Consider the following 23,426-nt stretch of genomic DNA (forward strand, 5'->3'; position numbering starts at 1 on the left):
TGTGGGTTACTTTATACTAAGTATAAAATGTAGCATTTTAATGTATTAGAATGAAATATAATTCTAAGAATAGTCTTCTTTGATAATAATGAATGCTGTAACTCAATTTCGTACAGTGTTCGTTTAATGAGTCATAAAATCACAACGCATTGTTCAGGAGCTTTACGAAGCGAATTTACAAACGATTTAAATTTGTTCATGACCTGAATTTATTTTTATTGGTACTTACTGTAATGCAACATTTGACCTCTGAAGGTTCTAGCCCTTAATCGACTATAGTGACCTCTTTACAGAGATGGTTTCAGAGGTATGTGCAAAAATTACGCATTATCACTACGTATATTTATAATAAAAAAACGTATAGTAATAACCCATTGACTTAAAAGATTTAATTATCTTTCATACATTCGCGTTAACAATGTAGATATGATCAAACTTTACTTGTTTGACATTTAATATATTTATGTAGGTGTAGAAAAAAATGTACGGCATACGTACGAGTATATTGCAATAACGAATGACACTTTAAAGCCGTGCTGGAATATTCGAGGATCTATCAATAGAATCGGGAATTAAATGATTGAATGCAAATTAGTTGAATTTCAATATTAATTGAACACGTCTGTACTGGCAAGCGCGATAATTAAGCTCTGGCTGTATTGCCAACATTTAGCTAGAAGTTGAAGCTGGATTATTATGGTATACCCAGAAATCAGGATGTCTTTGGGTATTTGTATTAGTATTCATACTTGACATACTTCTGACTTGTACACCTTTTCAAATAATTTATTAAGTACGTTCCACGTGAAACTTACAACTATAGAGACCAATATTGTAAGGATTCTGTCGGACACAATAAAAATACCTATTGGAAGAGGCAAATAAAATCTTCCGCTGTGTTTACCGAATATTATATTTACAATAAGTACATGGTTGATTGAACGAGTGAAATTTAAATAAAGGAGTATAAATTCACGTACTCAGAATATCGATATAAAATCAACTAAAATCTATCCAGTTCTAGAGGTACGCGTTCAAATAAACAGAAATATTCTTCAGCTATTTGCAGAGAGATAAGAATAGGTAAGTATGTAGGTATCTGAAGAAAGAGGTTCATAGCCAAATGGCAAACCTTTCGTCGTTGGTCGGGATTTCGATACAAACATATGTGAACGGCAGCGAAATGCTTGATAAAATCGGATTACTAGACCAACTTTATGTTAGGGGTATCTACACGGCTCGGCTGCAAAGGTCAAATGTCAATCGTTTTGTGTAATTCATGGAAATGGAACACCTTACAAGATATTGGGATACCGATATTTAGCGTTATTATATTCTAGTACTAAATTTATGCATTCCGGGATATCATGTTATCCTATCTTATAAGATATTTAGATGGGAAACGCGACATAATGTGTACATATTATAATATACAGTTACAAAAGATCTGTGTCGCGTTTTCCATCTAAATATCTTATAAGATAGGATAACATGATAACATAATATTATGTACAATTACAAAAGATCTGTGTCGTTAGCAATGATACATATTATGCATCATTGCATAACGGCTAGTTTAACCATAACATTTACAAACAATGAAATAAAATGAGGTATGCATTAATCCGAAAATCGTGTCAAAGGGCGTAATAGATCATTCGGCAGGACACAGAATACAATTCGAACGATCGTTCTAAAATTACAATGTAGCATGAATGACGACCGTCGGCGACGCTCAAACAATGGCACATGCATTGGCACGCACTGGCCGCATAATGCCAGTGTAATGCCACGGTTTCAGTCCACTATTGTGCCAGGACTTTGGCATCGACGCCGGGCACCATGCCATAGTTCAACGTACCGCTACCCCAGTTCAGATCAGCAATTGATTAAAACTTCCGACTACAGATTTATTAGACAAGTTTGATATTTGTGTTTAAAGTTCAGTTAAAGATACGATGGTTCGGTTGTTTTGATTCAGGAGTTAATTTCAGGTACGTCTTAGGAGAAAAACGTTATTGTGCAAGGAGATAAAAGTTTTGCACTATCGAGTATCAAGAATTTGACATCAAACATTATTACCACCGAAACCCGCTAGAGGCGCTGATCAGTTTTACATAAAAAAAAACATGCAAACATGCACAACATTTTTTGACATGAAATAAATTATGTTCTTTCGCGTAATAATAAAGTGTAGATAATACGTACCCACGTAACTGAACAGCTGAGATCAGCTGCAGTGTCGTAAAATTGTAATGGATTGCATCGCCGCTATGAAATTTTATATATTAGGATGAGCGATGTAATGTTACAACTTATTTATGACCTAATTCTTTACTACAAAACTTTAAAATATAACGGTCAGATTATTCGTATTATATCTAGGAATTAAAGTTTACGGTAATAAAATAATATAAAATGTAGATTTTGAATCTTTCAAAACCTACAAAAGGGAGAAATTTTCAGTTATTTATATATATTTTGAAAAATTTCCAGTTATGAATATGTTTTATTAGGTGGTCCCAAGTGGTTTGCAAGTAACAAAACACGTCTTTCTTAAATATTGGGTCTTGTAAAGTCAGAGTAATATTATTATTTTCAGTTCTACAGTCCAAAACTGTCGCTCATCGATTGTATAGCACATTACGATGACTAACAAATGCGTGAGTGCTTGATGCTCTTTAAAATATTTTTATTACTGCACTTGACCCATATTGCTGGACGGACGTTGCCGGTTCTTGAGAACTTTTAAACAACACATCTTAAATGCATCATAAGTAACTATATACTTAATACAGTACAACACAACAATATAATGATTAATTACTCATAATTTGGTCTAAAATCCACTCTTTAATATGTATTTTCTTAATAAAGCAGACAATGAGGTAAAATATTTGTGATGGAAAGGTTTCTCTTTGAGTAAATTGTTAGCCCTTATTGAACTTGAGTACGCCCGCAAGCGTACCTATTATTTACAAAAGAGCGTTTGTGCTGATAGCTTAGAATTACCGTTAAAATTACTTTATTGCTGTTAAATTTACCGTTTTAATGGAAATCTGCGACTTTTCCGGAAAGCGTTTGAAAGTAATTAAGACTAGACATTTTTGAGAATATAATATGACATACGACGCATTGTCGTCACTATAACCATATTAAAATAAATACCGTAGAGTTATAAGATGTGTAATTAATTAATTTAGATTGTAACCTTTTTGGGTTGCGACTTCGAATAGTAGTAATAGACTATGATAGGCCTTCGTTTCTCAAGAAAATCGATAAAAGCCATTAAAGTTTTGTTTTTATATATTTTTCTTTTCTATCGTATATAGCTGTCACATTTTTTTTTATAAAAACAGGCAGATATTTTTTTAATCAATCAATAGACCGTACTCCTTGTTACAAAAGTTTAGAACTTTTTTCTCAAAAAAGGGTTTTACCAAAACCTTCCATGAAAAAGAAACATCACGTGGATTTTTAAATATACTAAATACCTTTCTTTATTTTATATGTTATAGCTATTCTGTAAGATGTGGTTATTTAATTAACTTTTATTTTTCAAATAACTATCTAATTTTCACATGTACCTATACTGTTTTGTTCCGGCATCTTATAATAAAGTGTAAGTCAAATATTCTTGTCATCGTAAGTATTAATGCGATTCAAAACTATAGTCAGAGCAATAAAAGAGATTTATGTTTCTGATCTCACGTATTTACATTTTAACGTTTCAATCCAATGTGCCGACACTGCGAGCGCGATGAAAAGCTCTTGGATTAATGGGGATTGCGCAATTGTTTTCCCAAAGTAGGCGGTCAATCTTTTCACCAGCTATCGGTTTTGTAGGTAAATAAGTTAAGATTCGCGATTTTGTTTCATTTGCTTTACGACTTTGATTTAAAGACCACCTGATATTGAAATGAAACTAAACCTTATTTATTTTTGGTGAGAATGAGTCGTAGTACTGCCAACGCGAGCAAGTGAAGTCACAGGTCAAAATTAAAATAAAAAAACATTGATCTAAGTATAGGGTGTCATTAATATACAAAGAGTATTAATGATAAGAGTCAAAACCAAGTCTAGATATCCGTTATAACTATGGAACTTATAATTGCCATGATCCTAACTTTTAGCTCCACCTTTGAAGCTCAACATTTATTTTATTGAAAGTATTAACTATTCCGACCTAAAATAATTATCAGCTGACAGTTGAATTTCTCTCTTAAATAAATTTCAGCTTAATTAGATACTATCTTCTGCCCGCGACTTCGTCTGCGTGAAATGATTTCCCGGGTTAAAAAGTATTAGTATAAAAGTGTAGCAAATGTCATTAAAATTCCTTCATTGGTTTTTTAATGAAAAAGTTACATACATAGGTACTTCTATCCGTACAAACTTTCGCTAAAATAATACTATTAGAATAAACATTTTGAATTATGTAATATTATTACGCCACTTCGGTGCTTTTAGTTTGTTTTACTTGCAAAGTCCTCACTTTATTTATTTGAAGTGTATCCTCTCGTACTTCGGTGCATCGATGATATAGCGGCTAGCGTAGGCCGTACTTCAATACTTTATCGTATCAGTCATGTTTTGCAGTAGGAGGTAAAATGGCTATGTTTAGACTAGACGGAAATAGAAATCTGTCTGTTTATAGACCTTGTCGTGAGAAAATTTTAAATGGAAAAATAGCTTCATTTTGCTCGGACTTAGAAAAACTATACTTTTAAGTATGTATACTGACTTGTTTTTAGGTGTCACAAATATTTACTAAACAATTAGTGAACTTCTAGCTAAATTCCTTTTTGCGTTTATTTCTGATTGCCGTGATTCATTCGACTAAAAATTCTAAACGTTTGTAAGTCGAATTAATTTCAATAAACAATTATTTTAAAACGATAATTCATAATAATAAATTCTCAAGACATAGAAGATAAGATTATAATTGGCTGTATGATAAACTTTCTGAACCTAATTCTATTTTTAAAAGCATATAAATTGTCTCTGTGGAAAAGGGTTGCATTTCCCGCCAATTTGTATTCTAAGATCAATTTTTCAAAGCAGTTGTGAGACTATGTAGTTTATAACCTCAAAATGTTTTATCTTTATTTTTAAAATGGTTCTCTACATGAGATTTCGCTGTGCAAGAGAATAACCACTGCAGTAATGTGGTCTGGTTATCATAAATACTTGAAGATGAAGACCTAGTAACCTAGTTTTGTAGATGGTAAGTTCAAAACGTTTGCATTAGTTACAAATCTGTTCTTTAGACTATTTTGCCTGTTAGACATATATAACCGTAGAAATGACGTAGTGTTTCTTATGTCGAGGTTTTAATTTATAAGATTTAACATTGGAAAGTATTTAAAATATTATGAAAGTGAAACGACAAGCGATTGTTGATTTTCATTAACGTGTTTTGCATTCACTAGCTTTTCACTAGCTTTACTTTTGAAAGTCGACTAGTAAACTTTAATTCTGATAATATTACGTAGATTTTGTTAAAGAAAATTGTAACGCCAGTAAGTTAACTTATGAAACCGCGATTCCCAATCGTAAGACCGATTTAAGCGATTGGGGAACCATCACTGAAAATTCAAGAATATCCACATTGTCCATTACTCTTCCTCCAGTCAGTCTGTCAAATACAAACGGTTTCACCCATCCGTTTATATCGTTCCGTCGGAGAGACAATAACTGTAAGTAACGGAAACTTTTCAACGCGCGCCTCTGTTACGGCCCTGTTTCTGTTTCACGTCATTGACTTTAACGACGACGAGAGAATTTCATTATTGTAACGTGTACGTTATGTTTACTTTGCCTTTAATTGCACTCACTAAACATATTTACTTCGTGATTTTGTCGTAATGCTTTTATTTGAGACTCGTTTTATGAACTAAGATTTATAGCCACCGACTAACACCGCTGCCATTTAATCTTTCTTAATAATTACAGATATAAATGTTTCATCAAATAATAACTTTCAGAGTAACTCATATTACTTTTATGACTCAGCTTTCAACATGCAACTGGTTCATGTATGTACATACATCTTAAATATTAATAGGTTGGTATCAGCAAAAAACAATCTCGCAAATTCCTTATTTTTAGCAAAATTCTTTTATAGTCAGCGTGCGGTTAGCTAAACCATAAAATTCAGATCTGGAAAGTATCAGGCTGATATTTACATTCAATGATTAATGGCATCATTGTTACGGGGTCGGGTATACTGTTTAGCGAAAAGCGAACTGCGAACTTACAGCCGTCAGTATGAAAGACTGGATGACTGGTTCACTACTGGCTTGTAGGATTTACTCGCTTTTTAATAGCGAAGCAAACAAAGCATGAAATGATTATGCAGTGGCGTTAATCTCGTAAGCCGGCTGCAGTGTATCCGCGCCATCGTCTCGGGTTATACGCGCACACGCACTCGCGTCGACGGCCTCGTCTTGTTGTAGCGTTTGGACCCTTATTTGAATTATATTACTCTGTGTTTATGAGTGACAGGTGTGTGATTCAAGTTGTGAAACATTTGATTCAATGGAATTTACAAAAAATATTCACACTTATTGACAAACGCCTGAAGTTCAAAATGTTAAAAGAAAAATCGACTAGAAATAAAAGTTGGAAAACTTCTTTTTGGCTAATTCAGATGTTTGTTTTTTTAGAAACGACGACGTCATGAATTTGAAGTTGAACAATGATGTAAAAAGTACGAGTGGAGACGACAAATCCCCAGAATCCACCGTGAAGGTAACGACTATTGAACTTGACACATATTTTTATTTCATTTGTAGGGGTGAGGCGAAACTGACACTAAAGAAACAAGGTACGTAAATGTATGAATATAGTGTTCCTAAAAAGAGGACACTAGCCTACATTTTTATTATGATGTAGTACTTGTGTATCCCTTACATGCTATGCTAACAATGACTAAATTAATCACAAAGACGACAATTTAATGAAATTACTTCGATACCTTATGAAGTTTGATACCGATTGGAGCTCTACTTCCTTGAAATATATTTTCTTTCAAATTCAGAATTTGTGAATATTGCAGTTCTGATTAAAGATAGACATTAATTGAAACTATTTATGAATTCAAATAAAACTTTTTTTTATTTGCTATGCCAGCCTAAATTAGGTGTATATTGATATTACTTAACAAAATTGGTCAAAACTGAAAAGTATCGTTTAGGACGTTCCAAAAATAGCTAAATATTTACTCAATTCAAGAACTACCGTTATACATCTGCGCGCATAAAATCGGTAAAACTGTTTTATGAATGAAGTTTGCGCTCTCCCGCATCATAATAGATAACACATTAACTACGAGTATAAGGTAAATATACGACTTCCTGGGTGTTCAGTTTTCATCCGTGTTTGCTTATGTAGTACTTACTAAAATAACAAACAAACGCTTTTTAGACAAGCTTATTATTTTGTATTGAATTTTGCTTGATTTATCAGCTAGATTAGAATGAAAAATTTGAATATACATACCTGCGAAGAGTCAAAGGTCTGTAAAAACCTGTTGTTTTGTAATGCATTAGTATTTGGGCGGTGGCGTATAGGGCGGCGCGACGTAGACACTTTGTCATAATGCTACGCTGTGTAAACGCATAAAAAATATCTTAATAAAACACATTGTTTTAATATCAAAATAAGAATAAGGTTAAAAATGTTCACATTATTCGTTTCACGTGTTATCTCGTTACATAGATAAAGAAGATGAACGTAGGATGTTAATTGTACGTTTTAGTTTCTTGCTAAATAAAACATCATCTCAATTTTCTTTTGAAAATATTTAAACGAAGCGCTTAATTACCTGTTTTTCTTTTGTACTTTCAATATACACAAGGTTATCGCTCTGTCTAGAAGCTATTATCCTAATATTATTACCCCCACGACTGAAGTTTTCTTAGAATATAGACGCCGTTAGTTTGAAAATGTAGGTAAACGGTGCTCCGATTTGAGATAAAAGAAAACAACGTGAATTATTATTTTGAATACATCAGCCCACAGTTTTCACGTTGATTCCATAACCATATTATTTAGTTAAGAGCTGGGCTTTGCTGTTTCTCTCATATCTTTTTCAGATCGTTTAAACATTTTGAATTTATGATCAGCTAGTGTCCGCCCGCTCTTCCATTCACGCGACGCGACGTTGAAATAAATATCCTGTTGTTTTATGTATGTGCCCTAGGATCATAAGTAATGTAGTAATGTACCTACTAAAGTAGCTTCATATAAAAAGTAAAAATAAATATGACTCGCTAATTTTTTTAGAGCAGTGATAGCCGAGTGGTTTAAGATGGCACCTCCCACGCAAGTGGTCGCAGGTTCGAATCTGAGGCAACACACCAATGACTTTTCGAAGTTATGTGTGTATTAGAAATAATTATCACATGCTCCAACGGTGAAGGAAAACATCGTGAGGAAACCTTGCATGCCTAAAAATTTGTTTAATACATTTATTGAGGGCATGCAAAGTCCCCAACCCACTTGGCCAGCGTGGTGGACTCAAGGCCTAACCCCTCCCTCATTCCGGGAGGAGACCCTTGCCCAGCAGTGGGACATTAATGGGTTAAATTTATTTATTTATTTATAATTTTTTTAAGTATTATAGTTATTAAAGTATTGACTTAGTAGAAATAATAAAACATTTGGTATAGACTACCATAACACTGTACATGTTTGCCTTTAGTCAAACGTGTGACCATGTACCTAGATAACTTCTAAGAATAGAAGCGTCGTATAAGGTGACAAAGGGTTTAATTATATCTAGGGGACGTACCAAACCGTCTCTCTACTTTATCAACGATTCAACGGACAGCTATCACAAAACGAGTCTTATTATACAACAATATTCTATTTGGTTCTTAGACTAATCAAACTTGCGTCTGACTACAATCAAACTTCGACTATACATACGATACGTGGAGTAATTAAAACGCACTATATTCCGAACGTGATTCCAGCATGAATAGACTACACATATCCTACCAAACTGTACTAAACTTCGACGGACCGAGATAAATGAATGCAGAAGAGAAGAATAATATCCGTTCTGAAAATAATAATTTATCACAGTTTGTGCCAAATATAAGTGCACATGTGTCGAAAGCGAAACAGAATTTATGTACCATGTAGAAGAAAAATAGGGGTTCTGGTGGGAGTTTAGCGGTACTGTAAAGGTCTATACAGTCCGGCTGAATTGATAAATATGGCACTGGGATGTTCTGTTTACCTGTAGCAGGCTTGATGTCGATAAATAGTCGAAAGTTAAGATTTCTAAGTCATACTTATGGGCGTTACTGTGTCTGCCTGTATTAAAGAATTCGCGATAATTGTAATAAAGCCAAAGAACTATTTAATTAAAATCGTCTTTATTATTTTGTCAAAACCTAAAAATAAAATAGAAATAAAAAAAATTACCCATTTATGTCCCACTGCTGGGCAAGGGTCTCCTCCCGTAATGAGGGAGGGGGTTAGGCCTTGAGTCCAAAAAAACCTAAAAATATCTAAGTAAAATCTACATAAAAGATGTGAATGTTACTTTACAGCAGCTGAAAGTTAGTACACACTGTGAATTACTGGGTTCGAGCCACGATCCCTTTGACTCCCGCGAGAGCACGTTAAGCTGTCTGTCCACTCCACTGTTACTAGTGGACACAGCGGTACATTAAAAGCTACTAAAATCTTAGTATCAAACACCACATTCCTCTATACGCCAATACACTGGGTGCCCGCCGACTTGACCAAGGTTTTCTGTGCGAAAAATGTTAACCGTCGTCGTATAATTAAATATGATAAGTAACACGTATAACGAAGTCATGTCTAACAAGGTTGCCTTCGTTAATTATAATTTCCTTTGATAAAAAATCAGTATAGTAGTACGCAATAATAAAAATAAACTAAAATCATTAATAAATCAATGATAGATTACTTTTTATTTCTAATAAATATTTATAGTAGCCAGTTGATTGTTTGAGCTGTTTTCTTTCTACAATGGGAGGCATAAAGTAGCTTAAAACTAAATATACCGTTGCTCTTCTCTTTTGCAGGATGAGCAGACCTCCAAGCGGTATCAACAAGAGGTACGTCAGTACCGCATGACATTAAAAAGTCTGTCAATTTATCTTACTATTCGGTGTTAATAACCTTTCAAATTCAATTTAACGCTGTCGTGTTCGTTTTGAGTTTCAGGTTAAGCTCTTCTTGCCATTTTTAATCTTCACTCGGTGCGCTATTTTTATAATCATCTTACTTCGCATATACGAATATTAATTTATGCAGTGTTTCTCCTTGTTTACGTTTTCAGGGCTTCAGAAATTCCATGGTCACGAAACACTCATGGCCACGGTGTAACACGTTGTTAACAAAAGTTAATTAACTCTGAAATTATTAATAACTTTACGTTTGTGAGTCGCAGCAGTAAAAGTGACTGTATATTTTTAATTTTCATTCATAACAGCCAGGCAAGAACATAAATCATGAAAATTTACTATTGTAGATACCGACTAAAGGGAAATCTAAAAAATATTGTTTTCCTTGTTTATGTCACCATTGTCAAATAAACATGAGCTGAGTTCAGTTGCTCACCCTAAGCTCATAAAAACTCTGTGGCTTCATAGTATATTTTGACATTACCCCTCTAGCTTTATTTACATGGAATGGAAAGAGAAGTAGTAGTACCTAATGTGGCAGAACATAACCACTGCAGGGGAAATTATAATAATTATGATGTTGATTTGTGATGCTACATTGTTGTATATACTTTGTTTTTAAACTTCGCGAAAATAAGTTAATTGCTTCGATTTTTTTTGTTCAGCGAAAATTGCGTTTTTCCTCGTTTGGTTTGTTGAGTTATCAGCTGTTTGTTTTCGTATGGTTTAAAATGTTAAGTAAACTTATAACGGTACATTCATCGATGGTGCAGTATACATTGTTGGTTGGCGAGTCAATATCGGTGATTGAATCAACGCAGTGATTGAGAACTGATGCGGTCGAGCCCGCAGGTGCTCGGGGACGCCGTCAATCTAATAACGCACTAATATTGTTAGCTGTCCGTATCTATATCGAGCCTCGTATTTGGTACGTCAACAACTTTGGTCAAAAATAGGTGTAGTTAAATCTTTGTCAATGTTGAAATGCAAAAGTTTGATTTAGTTTTATGGTCTCAGATCAAACAGTCAATGTTTTTTCCTTTATCTTTCTAAAAAATCTAAAAATAGGAATAAAATTTTGTATGCTAGCGGAGTATCGCGAAAAAAAATTCACTACTAAAAAATTAACGTGTCGACAACATCATATCTACAAAAAATTAATCAGCTATCTTTCAAAATTGAGTTTATAAATCTTCGTTTACTTTACTCGTACAGTAAGTACCTACGTAGTTATCTATGTAGCACCCACGTGTCATGTAAACTTCATTTTTATTACAAACTTTATGTGAAACGAGTCTTTCCTAGTTTTCTGTTTTTAAACTTCAGTCGCGAGAAGTGGCTGTTTATCTGTAAATATTTAAGGTCCGACGTTTTCCACTGCTTTGAAATCAGGAAATGAACCCTCAGTTTAAAGGAAAGTAAACACAAAGTGACGATGCTTTTACATTCTACAGAAAGAAAAACACTGTAAGTCTGTTTACGAATTGTATCGTGGAAATTGAGAATGTCAGCGGGTAAAGAAAACGATTGGTGACAGCGACAAGAGCGGTATATTATTGTCACTTTCAAACCAATAATTTTGGTCACCATATGGAAAAGTGAACACCAGTAGTCATTATTATTTGGTGCGGATTTATAAAATCTCATTATATCCCAAAAATTGCTTGATTTAGTTACTATCTTCATAGCCGTTTTATTTTCTGATAAATGTCTGAGGGTACCAAAATGAGAATGTGTGAAAATAGCATTTAAAATACGGAGCTTCCTACTACGCCTTATACATTTGTCATTGTAATTTCATAGTGATTTTTCTTTATTTCAGGAGGAACGTCGTCGCACGGGTCGCTACATCGCCATACTGGTGGGTATATCGCTGTTCATCTTAGCGCTGTACCACGCCTGGGTCAGAAGAATACCAGTCGTCGCCAGCCTGGTTGTGCCCGCTCTCATCATGTTCGTCTATGTGGCCTGGGTGCTGTACACCGCCTCTAGGGATAAACATAAGGTAAGAATAACTTATAATCTTTCACGTGCCACGATTGTTACTAAAATATTTAATTAAACACGCTATCATTAAGCACTATTTCTATCTTTATATACTTATGTAATTCTTCTGTAAGTGTGTATGTCACTGAACTTCTCTTAAACGACCGGACCAATTTTGATGAAATTTTGCCATACTCCTTCGAAACGGCTTGACCGATTCTCATGAAATTTTGTGAGCATATTGAGTAGGTCTGAGAATCGGCTAACATCTATTTTTCATACCCCTAAGTGACAATATATATTTTTTAATTTACATGGCAAAACAACGTTTGCCGGGTCAGCTAGTATTATGTATTTATCTATGCATTCCGACCACTTCTACCCACTATTGAGTATAGACCTTACCTTCATTTTCAAGATTTAAGATTTACATTAGCAATTATTATTTACCTTTGTTTAATCGGTCTTATGACTCCACCACGGTCACAACAATATCTAAGCTAATTAGGATAGTAATAAAACTCCTCATTCATAAGAAAAGTATACGCTATAATGAAATCGACACACGACACCCAGTACGTCAACGTTTGTATTGTACGTAGATGTTTCACACCCACATTTCCCACAATAGAGAGTGAGCCTATTGCATTTACCGGGCACATTTCCAAATTGCGATCTGTTATTGAAAGTTTCCGCAAGACTGTGGAGGTAGATGTTAGTTACGGCGTTGAAGTTAGCACCTGATAAAATTGATTATGAAGGGACATGACATTGGAGCTATTAGTTTATAATCTTTGGTGAAGAATGTGCGATAGATTAGCTTATACGCTTATCCGATTAGTATCCGACTCTTTTTCAGATAATTAACTAAGAATTAAGGATTCCACTTTTTTACATTCGAATGGATGTGTTACAAATTTTACTGGGTATCTTTTTAGAGAAGATATTTTAAATAATATTATTATATGTTTTAAACACAAAGCAAGACATAACTCGCTAGATGTAGAGGCCATAACAATATTTTAGTCTGCTCAACAATAAATCCGTTCAACTATTCATTATGAAACATATGTTGCAGTAAGTACTAATAATGTTTAACGTTCATTTCTATGAATATGACAACACTGAGCAACATTAACGTGAACAAATGTGTTTATCAAAATGAAACGTAAAGCTATGTTAAGTTAATTGCTTTTAAATAGTTCATGAATTCTATTCGTGTCGGTTATACTATTGTTTGCAGTTAACGAAATAATATTACAGTTAGTTTACCAAAAAAAAAAATTGTGAAAAATACGTAAAGCTTACTAAATCCTTGAAAGCTAAAGAAATGAATAAGGAAAGTTTTCTCGAAAAATATCCAGATGTTTTGCGTCACAGTCCGTGACGTAGAGAATGATGCGGTGCATTCGAGGGGACTCTTAGATTTATAAACCGTGTGACATGTTTATGAAAGCGGGAAATATTGCCGGCTCCCGGGTCACTACTCTGTAACATTACTCAACATGTTTGGATTGAACACCACTCGTAGAGACGTTTAAATACGTCATTTTTAAAATGAAATTTCAACAAATGCGTCAAAATCGGCCTTCACGTAGGTAAATACGTATATTTCGGTCTGCCGACTAGTACTTAAAATGTTATTAATCATTTTAAGAGTCCTTTGTTAATAGCGCTCGCTGTTGCAGTTGCTCAATGACGTAGCGAAAAGAGTAATTACTTTTTTGAGAGACGTGTACCGGATATGAAAGCTCTCTCTATGACTTGAACACAGTTTGCTTCAGATACGTTATATGGAGGATAATTCTGAGCCAAGTTTTGCTAATGATTGGAAAAAGTGTTTTTAATCCGACATACCGGAAAGTCGGAATTAAACTTCGTGACGTCATCGTCTTAGTACCGAAAAATAACATCAAAGTAGTACTATTGCGAGGTATGGTGAGCAGTAAACGCTGTCTGAATCATTGGTGGTCTGCTCATTTAACCCAACGTAAACATCTGCGTTAGCGTTTAGCGTTCCACCGATTGATGCTGCTTTGACAGCGTGTTTACAAAACGAGGTGTGAACGTTGATTAAAATGTGAATCAGTAGATGAAGAAAGAAAGAAAGAATTGATTCGCTTCATACGTTGTAAACAAATAAAATGATTATCTCTCGTTTGGATAGGTCGGCTGCGTAGTTCGAGCACTCACTGATTTAATTTTAGAAGTTACGATTTTTCGAAAAACTTATGAGTAAAGTGTTACAAGACAATTCGTAAGGATTGATGATTGGTTCATTTACATTTATTTATGTCTGTTTTGCATTGTCGGCGTTGAGATGTGTGTAGGGAATTTGGCAATGACACGTGTTTACCTCGTAAAGACAATTTCACTGTGAGCCTCGGGCGTATAATTTCTGACGTGCTTACTAACAATATAATACTGTAGATTGTTCAGGCTTATGAAAACATAGTTACGACAGAGTATACACTGCACAAGATACTTAGACAAGTGTGAGAGCCGAGTTTGCACGAGCATTAGCATAACAATTATTATTTCCAGTGCCTGATATTACAATTGAAACCCGCAATCTGCAGTGGATAAGCAACGATGATGACAATTTATTAAGTTATCATAAGAACGTTCTCAATAAATACATATTTAAAAGCTTAAATTAGCAATAAAGTTACTATTATCATTAAGTTAACAAGATCTTATTTATAGTTATATATTAAAACCAGCATTCGTTTCTTTTGTGTCATCTCGTTTTAAAACTTTGCGTCATTAGGTTTTATTTCTATACTTACATAATAATTGGAAAAAATACCAAAATAAATGACTTTTCGTGAGTATTATCCTCGTCACAAATATCAGCTACAAATATTTAATAAGTTCAACATAAAGGCTTTGTAAGCCATTCAGCCTCTGTGTTTAGTCTGCAACCAAAAATAACAAAGAAAGCAAAGTGTTCAATAACATCCTTACATCTTAGATGGTATATCTCTTCAACACCGCATCATTTTTGATAGTCTCAAATACCTCTCGGAATGTATTCACTCTTTATTTATTTAAATATAAAGATCGTTTTGTGGGATTTTTACTTACTGAACTAATACAAACGCTGTTTTATTTATAAGTAATTCAAGTAAGTACGGCGTGCAGCCGACGTAATTGTGTGTCTGGTTTTAATATTTTGTAGGAAACAAAAGGTGTATTGGTATACAAAATATGACGTGTTCGCGAACTGATGTAAATTAATAACGTAAGGCAAACATTTCAAGGTTCACAATTATATTTTAGTACATCACTCAATATCGGATATGCTAACACTTTGACAGCGATAGTTAAAGTTTCGCAGACTTCGGCACATTGATGGGATGAAAGATCCGGAGTTTATTTGTCTTCAAAATATGTTGTTTATGAAACTTAGATCATAATAACTCAGCAAGGTTACGTCAACAAAGTCAAGAGCACCGTTCAACTCTGTTATGGTAAATTAAGTGCCAATAAATTGCAACTGAACATTAACCGATTGTACCTATGTGTGTAAATGTAATGTTTCATTAAAAATGCTTCATTGAACGTAAATTTTCTTGTTCCGATATTATAAACAAACAGTAAAATTTTATTTGAAGCTGAAAAATGATGTGCGGCGTTATTATCTTATTCTTTATGACTCATTTTTGCACAAAATTAATGAGTAATAAGAATAACTCAGGTTTGAGATGTAAAAGAGTCTTATACGAATTTTTTTCAGGTTTCGTTTACTTTATACTCAATTAATAAATACTCCTAAAGTATTTACTAATTTCTGCAATAACTATCCTTGTAAATTCCTCGCGTGATTGCTAAAGACAAGACGATTAACACAGTAGGATACTATATCCGGGTACAGAATTTATTTGGTAAATAAACTCTTACTGGCTAGTTAGTATTTCGACAAGCGTGTGGCGAAAACGATCAGCCACAATGTAACAGAGTAACAATTTTCCTCACATAAATCAGGAGGCTAAACGAACGGCTTTTATTATAAACGTGACTGGAACTTAGAGTACGCGAGTATGTATCTCGGTCGTAAGTCACGGATCAGTTATTGGCGATTGTCCAGGTGGTATAGTGACCGCTGGTAATCGTTTCCGCGGTCATTTGTGAACGACCACGTAGTCTAGCTCTGATTAGAACGCCCTTTCAAAGCTTAGCCTATGCATACAGACATTATTACAGACTTTGTTTTTTTTAATTGATAAAAAATAACTAGTTGATGATAAAAACCTGCAAAATGTTATCGTTCAAGCAGCACTTTTAAGAGCTGAAAGATTCTAAGATTATTTTAGTACTTAATACTAAAAGATCAGATCTGTCGTGTTCAGATATCACGGTTAACGTAGGCTTTGATTATGTAAAAAATAGATTATATTTCAATGACGGAAATCGAAAGGACGACTCGTTGAAAATATCCGTTTTATTCGACGTTGATGTTAATCAAAATACTCGTTTTTCAGCGGACCGTGTTGTTTTTATAAAAACTCTTTATAAAAGCTTTTACGTAGTACTATGTTATAAGTATTTTCGGGTATTGCAAATGTGCTCAGTAACATTTATTTCAATTAATAAATCCGTTCCATTTAAATAAGACAATATATATTATGATTACTTATTAGATAATCAAGTCCGGTTGCGATTGTTGTGATTCCATTAAACGGGATCATAAGATAAAACTTTTTCAAATTAAGCGTCTGTTATATTTAAGTATTAAAAGCAAAAGGCTTGTATTGACATTGCCGTGTATAATAATTTGGTAATGTCCAAAGTATTACGTGTGCACATATTAATAGCGCAATAGTGGTCAATAGCGTTCATTACGAATAATTAATAAATAAAGAGGGTTTAGCTTCATTAGCCGGGGATATTTCGGTTCGTGGCGCTAATCGTTGGCCGATACTCGTGGGATTTGTTACACATAACTATTTTACGACGCCTCTGTGGTTTCAGACTCGTATAAGAAGAACGTTTTCACGCAAGCGAAAAGTTTACTGCGAAAAGTACGCTATTAGCGGAAACTACACGCTAAGGAAGTTGTAATTAACTTCTTATAATAATTAGCTGTGTACCAGCTGCATACTACGAGGTTTTTTTATGCATTCACCAAACAACATTTATATATCCGTATACCGTTAGCCTAGTGAGCACATGTGTATTGCTGTTTTTGTACCACACACTTGTATATTATATTTAGTCCTACACACGATCCCCGATTTGCTCATTTCGGCTATAGACTTTGTTCGTAAGCTATGACGAAAACATGTGAAACAATAAAATTATTCTTTGTTCATAAATACATACGTATGTTCTGTCATAAACTCTCATTACAACTGCTCTAAAATCTATACTAATATTATAAAGCTGAAGAGTTTGTTTGTTTGTTTGTTTGTTTGAACGCGCTAATCTCAGGAACTACTGGTCCGATTTGAAAAATTCTTTCAGTGTTAGATAGCCCATTTATCGAGGAAGGCTATAGGCTATATAACATCACGCTACGGTTATTAGGAGCGGAGTAGCAAGGTAAAATGTTACAAAAACGGGGAAAATTTTGACCCATTCTCTTAGGTGACGCAAGCGAAGTTGCGCGGGTCAGCTAGTCTATAATAAACTACGTTTTGTATTCACTTTATTTGTCACTGCTATAGTTATTATATTGACTAATAGATATTTCTATTTAACTGTTATGTCACCAATATAACAAATTATAAGTTTTTCGTGTTGCTTTATTTAATAAAGTGTTTTCAATTTCAGTTTCACCTGTTCGACATAGAGACGGGGGGCAGTGGCTCGCCAGAGCCCGAGGGCGACGTCGTGCACATATCGGAGTTGACACAAAACAACGTTGAAATATCCGTCGTGTCTACCAAGGAAGGATCCAATTTAAACGCCCCGGAGGAACACAATTGGACCGAGATATCATCAGCGTTAATCAAAGACAACAATGTTCGGACAGACAATAATTTCACCATGCCTATAATCCTGGTCAATGATAAACCACCCGAGGATTTAGACCAAAAATGGCTGAATATAGTTGAAATATCGAACAATGAAAAACTGAAATGTTTTTATACGAGAAGAAAATTCAAGCGAAGATTTTGCAGGAGCCGAAGAAATGCGGCATTCAAAAGATCTTATTCTATTGCTTGATAAAATTTCACTGAAAATTGTATTGTAACATCTGTGATTTATATTCCTATAGGTGGCCTGACGGGCTGCGGACATAATATATTATGAAATGCTTTTGTATGGTAGGCATTTCTTTAGACCCTTGTCAACGTAGGAAGATCGGAACACTAAAATAACGTGCGAGATGAACTGAAGATATGTATATTTTAAGTGCTTTGTACGGTATCCTAAGCATAATAAAATGTGGACTTATTAATTTACTCAATAATTGATATAATTGGCTGCAGTGTGTAAACATTCCCAATGTTCAATTTCGCTTTGTTGCGAGTCGACTCTATTAAAGACTAATAAAATTGTTTAAAAATCGGTTTCTTTAAATATAATGCAGCGCAATACCAGAAAAGGTATTTAAGAGAAAGGAGATCAAAGTAAATTATTTCTTTTCAAATCTAATTTATTCATAATTTTCTTGATGTTTATGCTTTCGATCTTAATTATGTATTAAACGAATCGGTGAGTATGATATTTTACGAAAGATGTAGAGACAGAAACGAACAACGATTGTACCACAGAGAGCCACGTAGAGTACATGTGAACATTAATATTTTCAAGACTGATCTTAAATTAATATCTATTATGAACACTGGCAAACTTATCATTTCTTGTTTTTGAGCTATTCTCTATTTACAAATAGAGAATAGCTCAAAAATAAGAAATAGTAAGCATGAATTTCTTCGTTTAAAGTGTCCTATTATTATTCACGTTTGATCTCAGGTAAAGCATAAAATTATTCCCTTTATGACATTTTAATTCAAAATCAAATAATTGTAGGAAGTGGGGTGTTAAAGTTGAAACACTTGAGGCAGGTGTGTGTGTAGGTGTGAGGGCGTGAGAGCGTGAGGCGTAGCCGCGAGGCAGCCGCAACTTGTGCGAGTCACACGTACTCGTAATCGTCATTACACCCACTCGCTGTATACTTTACCGACGTTCAGGTTTACAGAAGAGATTTGTGGCTTTACTACTTCATACATTTTGATTAAAATTGAATTATGTTTCTACGTTTATCTCATTTTGGGTAGGCATTGTTTCAGTCAATAACGATGTAGGTCGTTGTAGGTACATTACTTAAGATTAACAACGGCGACAGTATTACTTATATGGAAAACTCGAAATTGTGATTGATTTAAACAAGATTAATATTTAGTATTGTACTTGGAATTTGATTTTAATCCGATTTCAGAGACGTTATCTCGTGTAGGTGTATAGATTACGTATCGATACTTAAAATTCAATCCACTTTTCTTCGTAATTGTAATCGTATGACGTATGAATACAATCACTTGCAAAATTAATGTCAACTGTTTTGAATCATATTAGGCTTCCTGCCCTGAAAGTATATAATTTTAATTGAGAGAATATTTTGTCTCAGCGTAGTTAGGTCTATAATATTACAGCTAACTTACTAACAAAGCCTTACCGATTTTAAAATAAATTCTACAGTTCGCACGACACGTACCAGACCAATTAATATAAATACTTTAAGTAAACTTTGTCAGAGCAATTTATTATTTTATACTTTAGTATTTAAAATGTTTTTCAAAATTGTGTTAATTTATTCAACTTTCGCTTCTAAAGTTTAAACGCAGAATTACCTAACTTCTATAATTTCATAATGTAAATGTAAAGGCATATTTAAGATTTTATCTCCCTAAAATATGTAAAGTTAACCTTTTATACATGTTTTAGATAATTAGTTTATAAATACTTTAAAACGATATTTTGTGGCTTTATACACCTACTTAACTTCACAACATATTATCGACATCAAGTTATGTTGATTTAACGTTATAGAAAAATAGTCATAAATATTAGTAGTTTCAACTTCGTTGTTCTTCTTAACGTATCAGTATCGCAATTTTCTGTGACAATGATCAATCGACAATCAGCTAACTATCGATCAATTTTGTATGAACTAACTACATAAGCGCTCCTAGCGGGTGCCGTAGAGACTATTTTTTAAATACATTTTAAACGTCAAACTCTCGATACTCGATAGTCCCTACCTGTTGTAGAAAATCGCGCAGCAGATTGCGATGTCGCAAATTATATCTAGAAAAGGATCACAATAAAAATGACAAAAGTATACGAACACGGTAATCCCGTGTCCGCGCATCGGTTTCCAATTAATCGGACACCAATTAGCCATGTTTTCATCTGAAGTTTTAACGCTTATAATTTGATACACGTGTCCGTACGTAATTATCAACCTGTGACATATCAAAGGCAGTAATTCATTCAACGCCTCACTGCTTCAGTGTTTTGATTTATGATTATTTACAGTGAAACGATTATTCGAGATTTCGTTAATTACTGTCGAAATAGTAAAGTAATGGCCGAATACGTTTAGATAGCCACGTAGAATAAATTTTAGCGTACATTAAAATTTCTGATAGATAGTCGATTTCTAAGCAGAAAGTGATCGTGATCTCGTAGGAATAATAAATGGAATGGTACCTACTAGTATCTGCCAATAGTATGTATATAAAACTACAAAATTAAGTGTGGCGTACTGTTATTTGATTAGCGTATCCTGTAGCTTTACGCCAAAGGTAATACGGAGCACGCCGCAGAGGACGGTAGAACTGTGGTCGTTGGAGCGCGTCAATTAAAGCCTGTAGTCTACATGACCGGCAGGCCCGCAGAGACACGCTTTGAACCCGTTAACCCACGCAGTAAATAGACAAGCACCGCATTGTACAGCATAATGGCAGGTAATAGCTCTCCCGTTTAGTGGCCACTCTTCGTATTTTTATAGCCTTCTGCGCCAACCATTACGACAGATATTTGTTCCAGTCGTAAATAAGTGCATTAAATCGATTCAGTTGTTAACTTATACTTTGACCCATTTGATGCCTTTTTGATTTCAGTTAATTTCGTAATACAGCAGGATATTGATTCTGTAAATGGTTTATTAGTATTTTTATATACTTGGGTATAATTTTGTTTGGATTTTGATAAAAATACTCACCATTTTTATGAGTAGGTACTTAAAAAGAAAAGCAAAGATGCAACAAACATAACTACCAAGAGAACCTACCTACATCGGCTTATCAAAGGAAAAAAGCAAATGATCATGTTCAAAAGGAGGAATCAGATCTCAGTCAGAAACTATCAAAGACGGCGCTACCTTTAGGTATAAGGAAAATTGCAAGGATACGACAAGCGGCCGTGATTTGGCCAATCAGTGCGCGCAAGGCGAGGGGCTGTGGATCTGTTTGATGCGCAAATATCAAGATACCGCTGATATTTTGTTGCTTATTTGAATTCCGAACATACGCCGACGAGATTTCGTGACGCAGTCGTAATCGTTCACGCAGAAACACTCCGCTCTATTACGAATATTAATCAACCTTTTTCAATCTAAATAAGACCCCAACATGAGCGTAGGTTTGTGGACCCATTTACTTGCAGCATTTAATCGAAATAATTATTAGAAAACGCAGTCGCTTTAACTATAGGTACTGTAAATATTTGAGACAAAATTAAAGTCCAATTTATTCTTAGTTGTTCCAATTGACGCAGCTATTGACTGTTTAATTTAAAATTTTAACTAAAGTATGTGCTTGACTACGATTCGAACTAATATTTTGTAGAAGCATTGTATAAAATGTTCTCATTTATACATTTGCTTCTAAATTTAACATCTTTGGGTCATCATTTGCATTGAATAGTCTCCAATATTACTTAATCTTAAAATGTTGACTGTCTGCTGGTTAAGAGAGTTTGCTTATAAATAAATTATCGTAGAAAATGTAAGCCTGAAGGTGTGGCTGTAAAGCCTAAAGCATTAATTAAAAAGCTCTGCTTCCCGTAACGCGGTTGTGAATAATTCCGTTTTTCCACACCTCTAGTGCAAGCTAAGTGATGAAATTAATGGCCTCTCGTCGGATCTTGTTGCGGTTTTTGGTCGGCCGCGTTGACGTATCATGACATGAATCAGCCATAGCTAAAATTATAGGTCATATTAAGCGTATAATGTTCGGATACTGTAATTGCGTTAGGTAAATATATTTTTAATTATTGCTATAATAAGTCTACCTAAGTAGTTGTATTCGAAATACCAGCTATGTGTTATGTTTTTTGCACTAAGTTTTACAAATATTACTTAAACGTTTCCTCAGTAAAGTCCTGAAATCCTAATATTTTATTTTAGAAAGTTAAATGAACAATGACATTATTGAACAGGTTTTCGCGCCATAAAATGGAGTCTGAAATAATTTAAAACGATTACGGCACTCTTTAAAATAGCACACCATTTTAGAGCTACATTTAATTTACTCTACGAAAGAGTAAGTATAATAGTTTTTAATTTAACGTCTACTTACGGTTTTAATTAATTTTTAAATTTGGTAAAGCATTTATAGTTAGTTAGTAGGTACCAAATTAACAATTTAAACTGAAGTATTAAAAGCGAAGAAGGTGCCTGCCTAATTTGAGAATTTTTAATTCCACATAGGTAAATATAAAATTGTAATAAAGTTACCAAGCAAATCTACGGTTTCTAACTCCTTCTGAGCTGCTTTATGTAAATGCCACCGAAATTAAAGCGGGCGATTATAATCTTTGAATCTTTCTTAAGTAACAACTCCTGGGAGCTCTTTTTGTGGTGGTGTTCTTTGCCGCCACGTATAAAAAGCCCTTAATATTTTAACTTTTCTTAATGGTTATAATTAGTTTAGGTTCATGTTAGGATTTGCCCAAGCACAGCTTTTAAAGTTGACTCGGTAATTAAAATGTTAGGCCATATGCGCCCACAATTAGGTGTGAGGAAAACTTTTAGGTACAAGTTGGTTAATATAATTTTGGTAGCTCTTCTGTAACATATGTGACATATAGTAAAGGGTAGTATAATTCTAGTCTTTAAATTACTTTATTTCAAGCAAGACCTTCAGCCTTATACAGGTACATGATGTTACATTTAGAAAACAAAAAAATCGCGTCTTGGCCTAAAATAATTTAGATTCAAATTTAGTAATCTTGTAGAGACAATAAGTATGGCATCAAATCTAGTAATTAAAGGAAATCGTACAACTTTAAACACATCCTGTACGTGTCTGCGCA

General features: G+C 34.1%; 1 protein-coding gene across 4 annotated transcripts; it reads left to right on the top strand.

The window, feature by feature from the left end:
* The first annotated feature begins 1,879 nt into the window (after positions 1 to 1,879).
* Positions 1,880 to 18,663, top strand: LOC142987797 (uncharacterized). Of its 4 annotated transcripts, none has more exons than XM_076136730.1 (5): positions 1,880 to 1,994; positions 6,669 to 6,753; positions 10,068 to 10,100; positions 11,992 to 12,174; positions 17,931 to 18,663. In XM_076136730.1, the coding sequence occupies exons 2-5, from the start codon at positions 6,682 to 6,684 to the stop codon at positions 18,324 to 18,326; spliced, it is 684 nt and encodes a 227-aa protein (XP_075992845.1). In that variant the 5' UTR covers positions 1,880 to 1,994; positions 6,669 to 6,681; the 3' UTR covers positions 18,327 to 18,663. The 4 variants fall into 4 exon arrangements, with proteins under 4 accessions (XP_075992845.1, XP_075992847.1, XP_075992846.1 ...); XM_076136729.1 differs by lacking the exon at positions 1,880 to 1,994 and adding an exon at positions 6,370 to 6,507; XM_076136732.1 differs by lacking the exon at positions 10,068 to 10,100.
* Positions 18,664 to 23,426: the final 4,763 nt, after the last annotated feature.

The sequence above is a fragment of the Anticarsia gemmatalis genome, chromosome 4 (genome assembly GCF_050436995.1).
Source record: "Anticarsia gemmatalis isolate Benzon Research Colony breed Stoneville strain chromosome 4, ilAntGemm2 primary, whole genome shotgun sequence".
Classification (NCBI taxonomy): domain Eukaryota; kingdom Metazoa; phylum Arthropoda; class Insecta; order Lepidoptera; family Erebidae; genus Anticarsia; species Anticarsia gemmatalis.

What these genes read in the sequence shown, in the direction of transcription:
- LOC142987797 (XM_076136729.1), top strand. An exon ending in CCAAGCGGTATCAACAAGAG is followed by an intron (nt 10,101 to 11,991) that starts GTACGTCAGTAC and finishes TCTTTATTTCAG; the next exon opens with GAGGAACGTCGTCGCACGGG. An exon ending in CCTCTAGGGATAAACATAAG is followed by an intron (nt 12,175 to 17,930) that starts GTAAGAATAACT and finishes TTTCAATTTCAG; the next exon opens with TTTCACCTGTTCGACATAGA.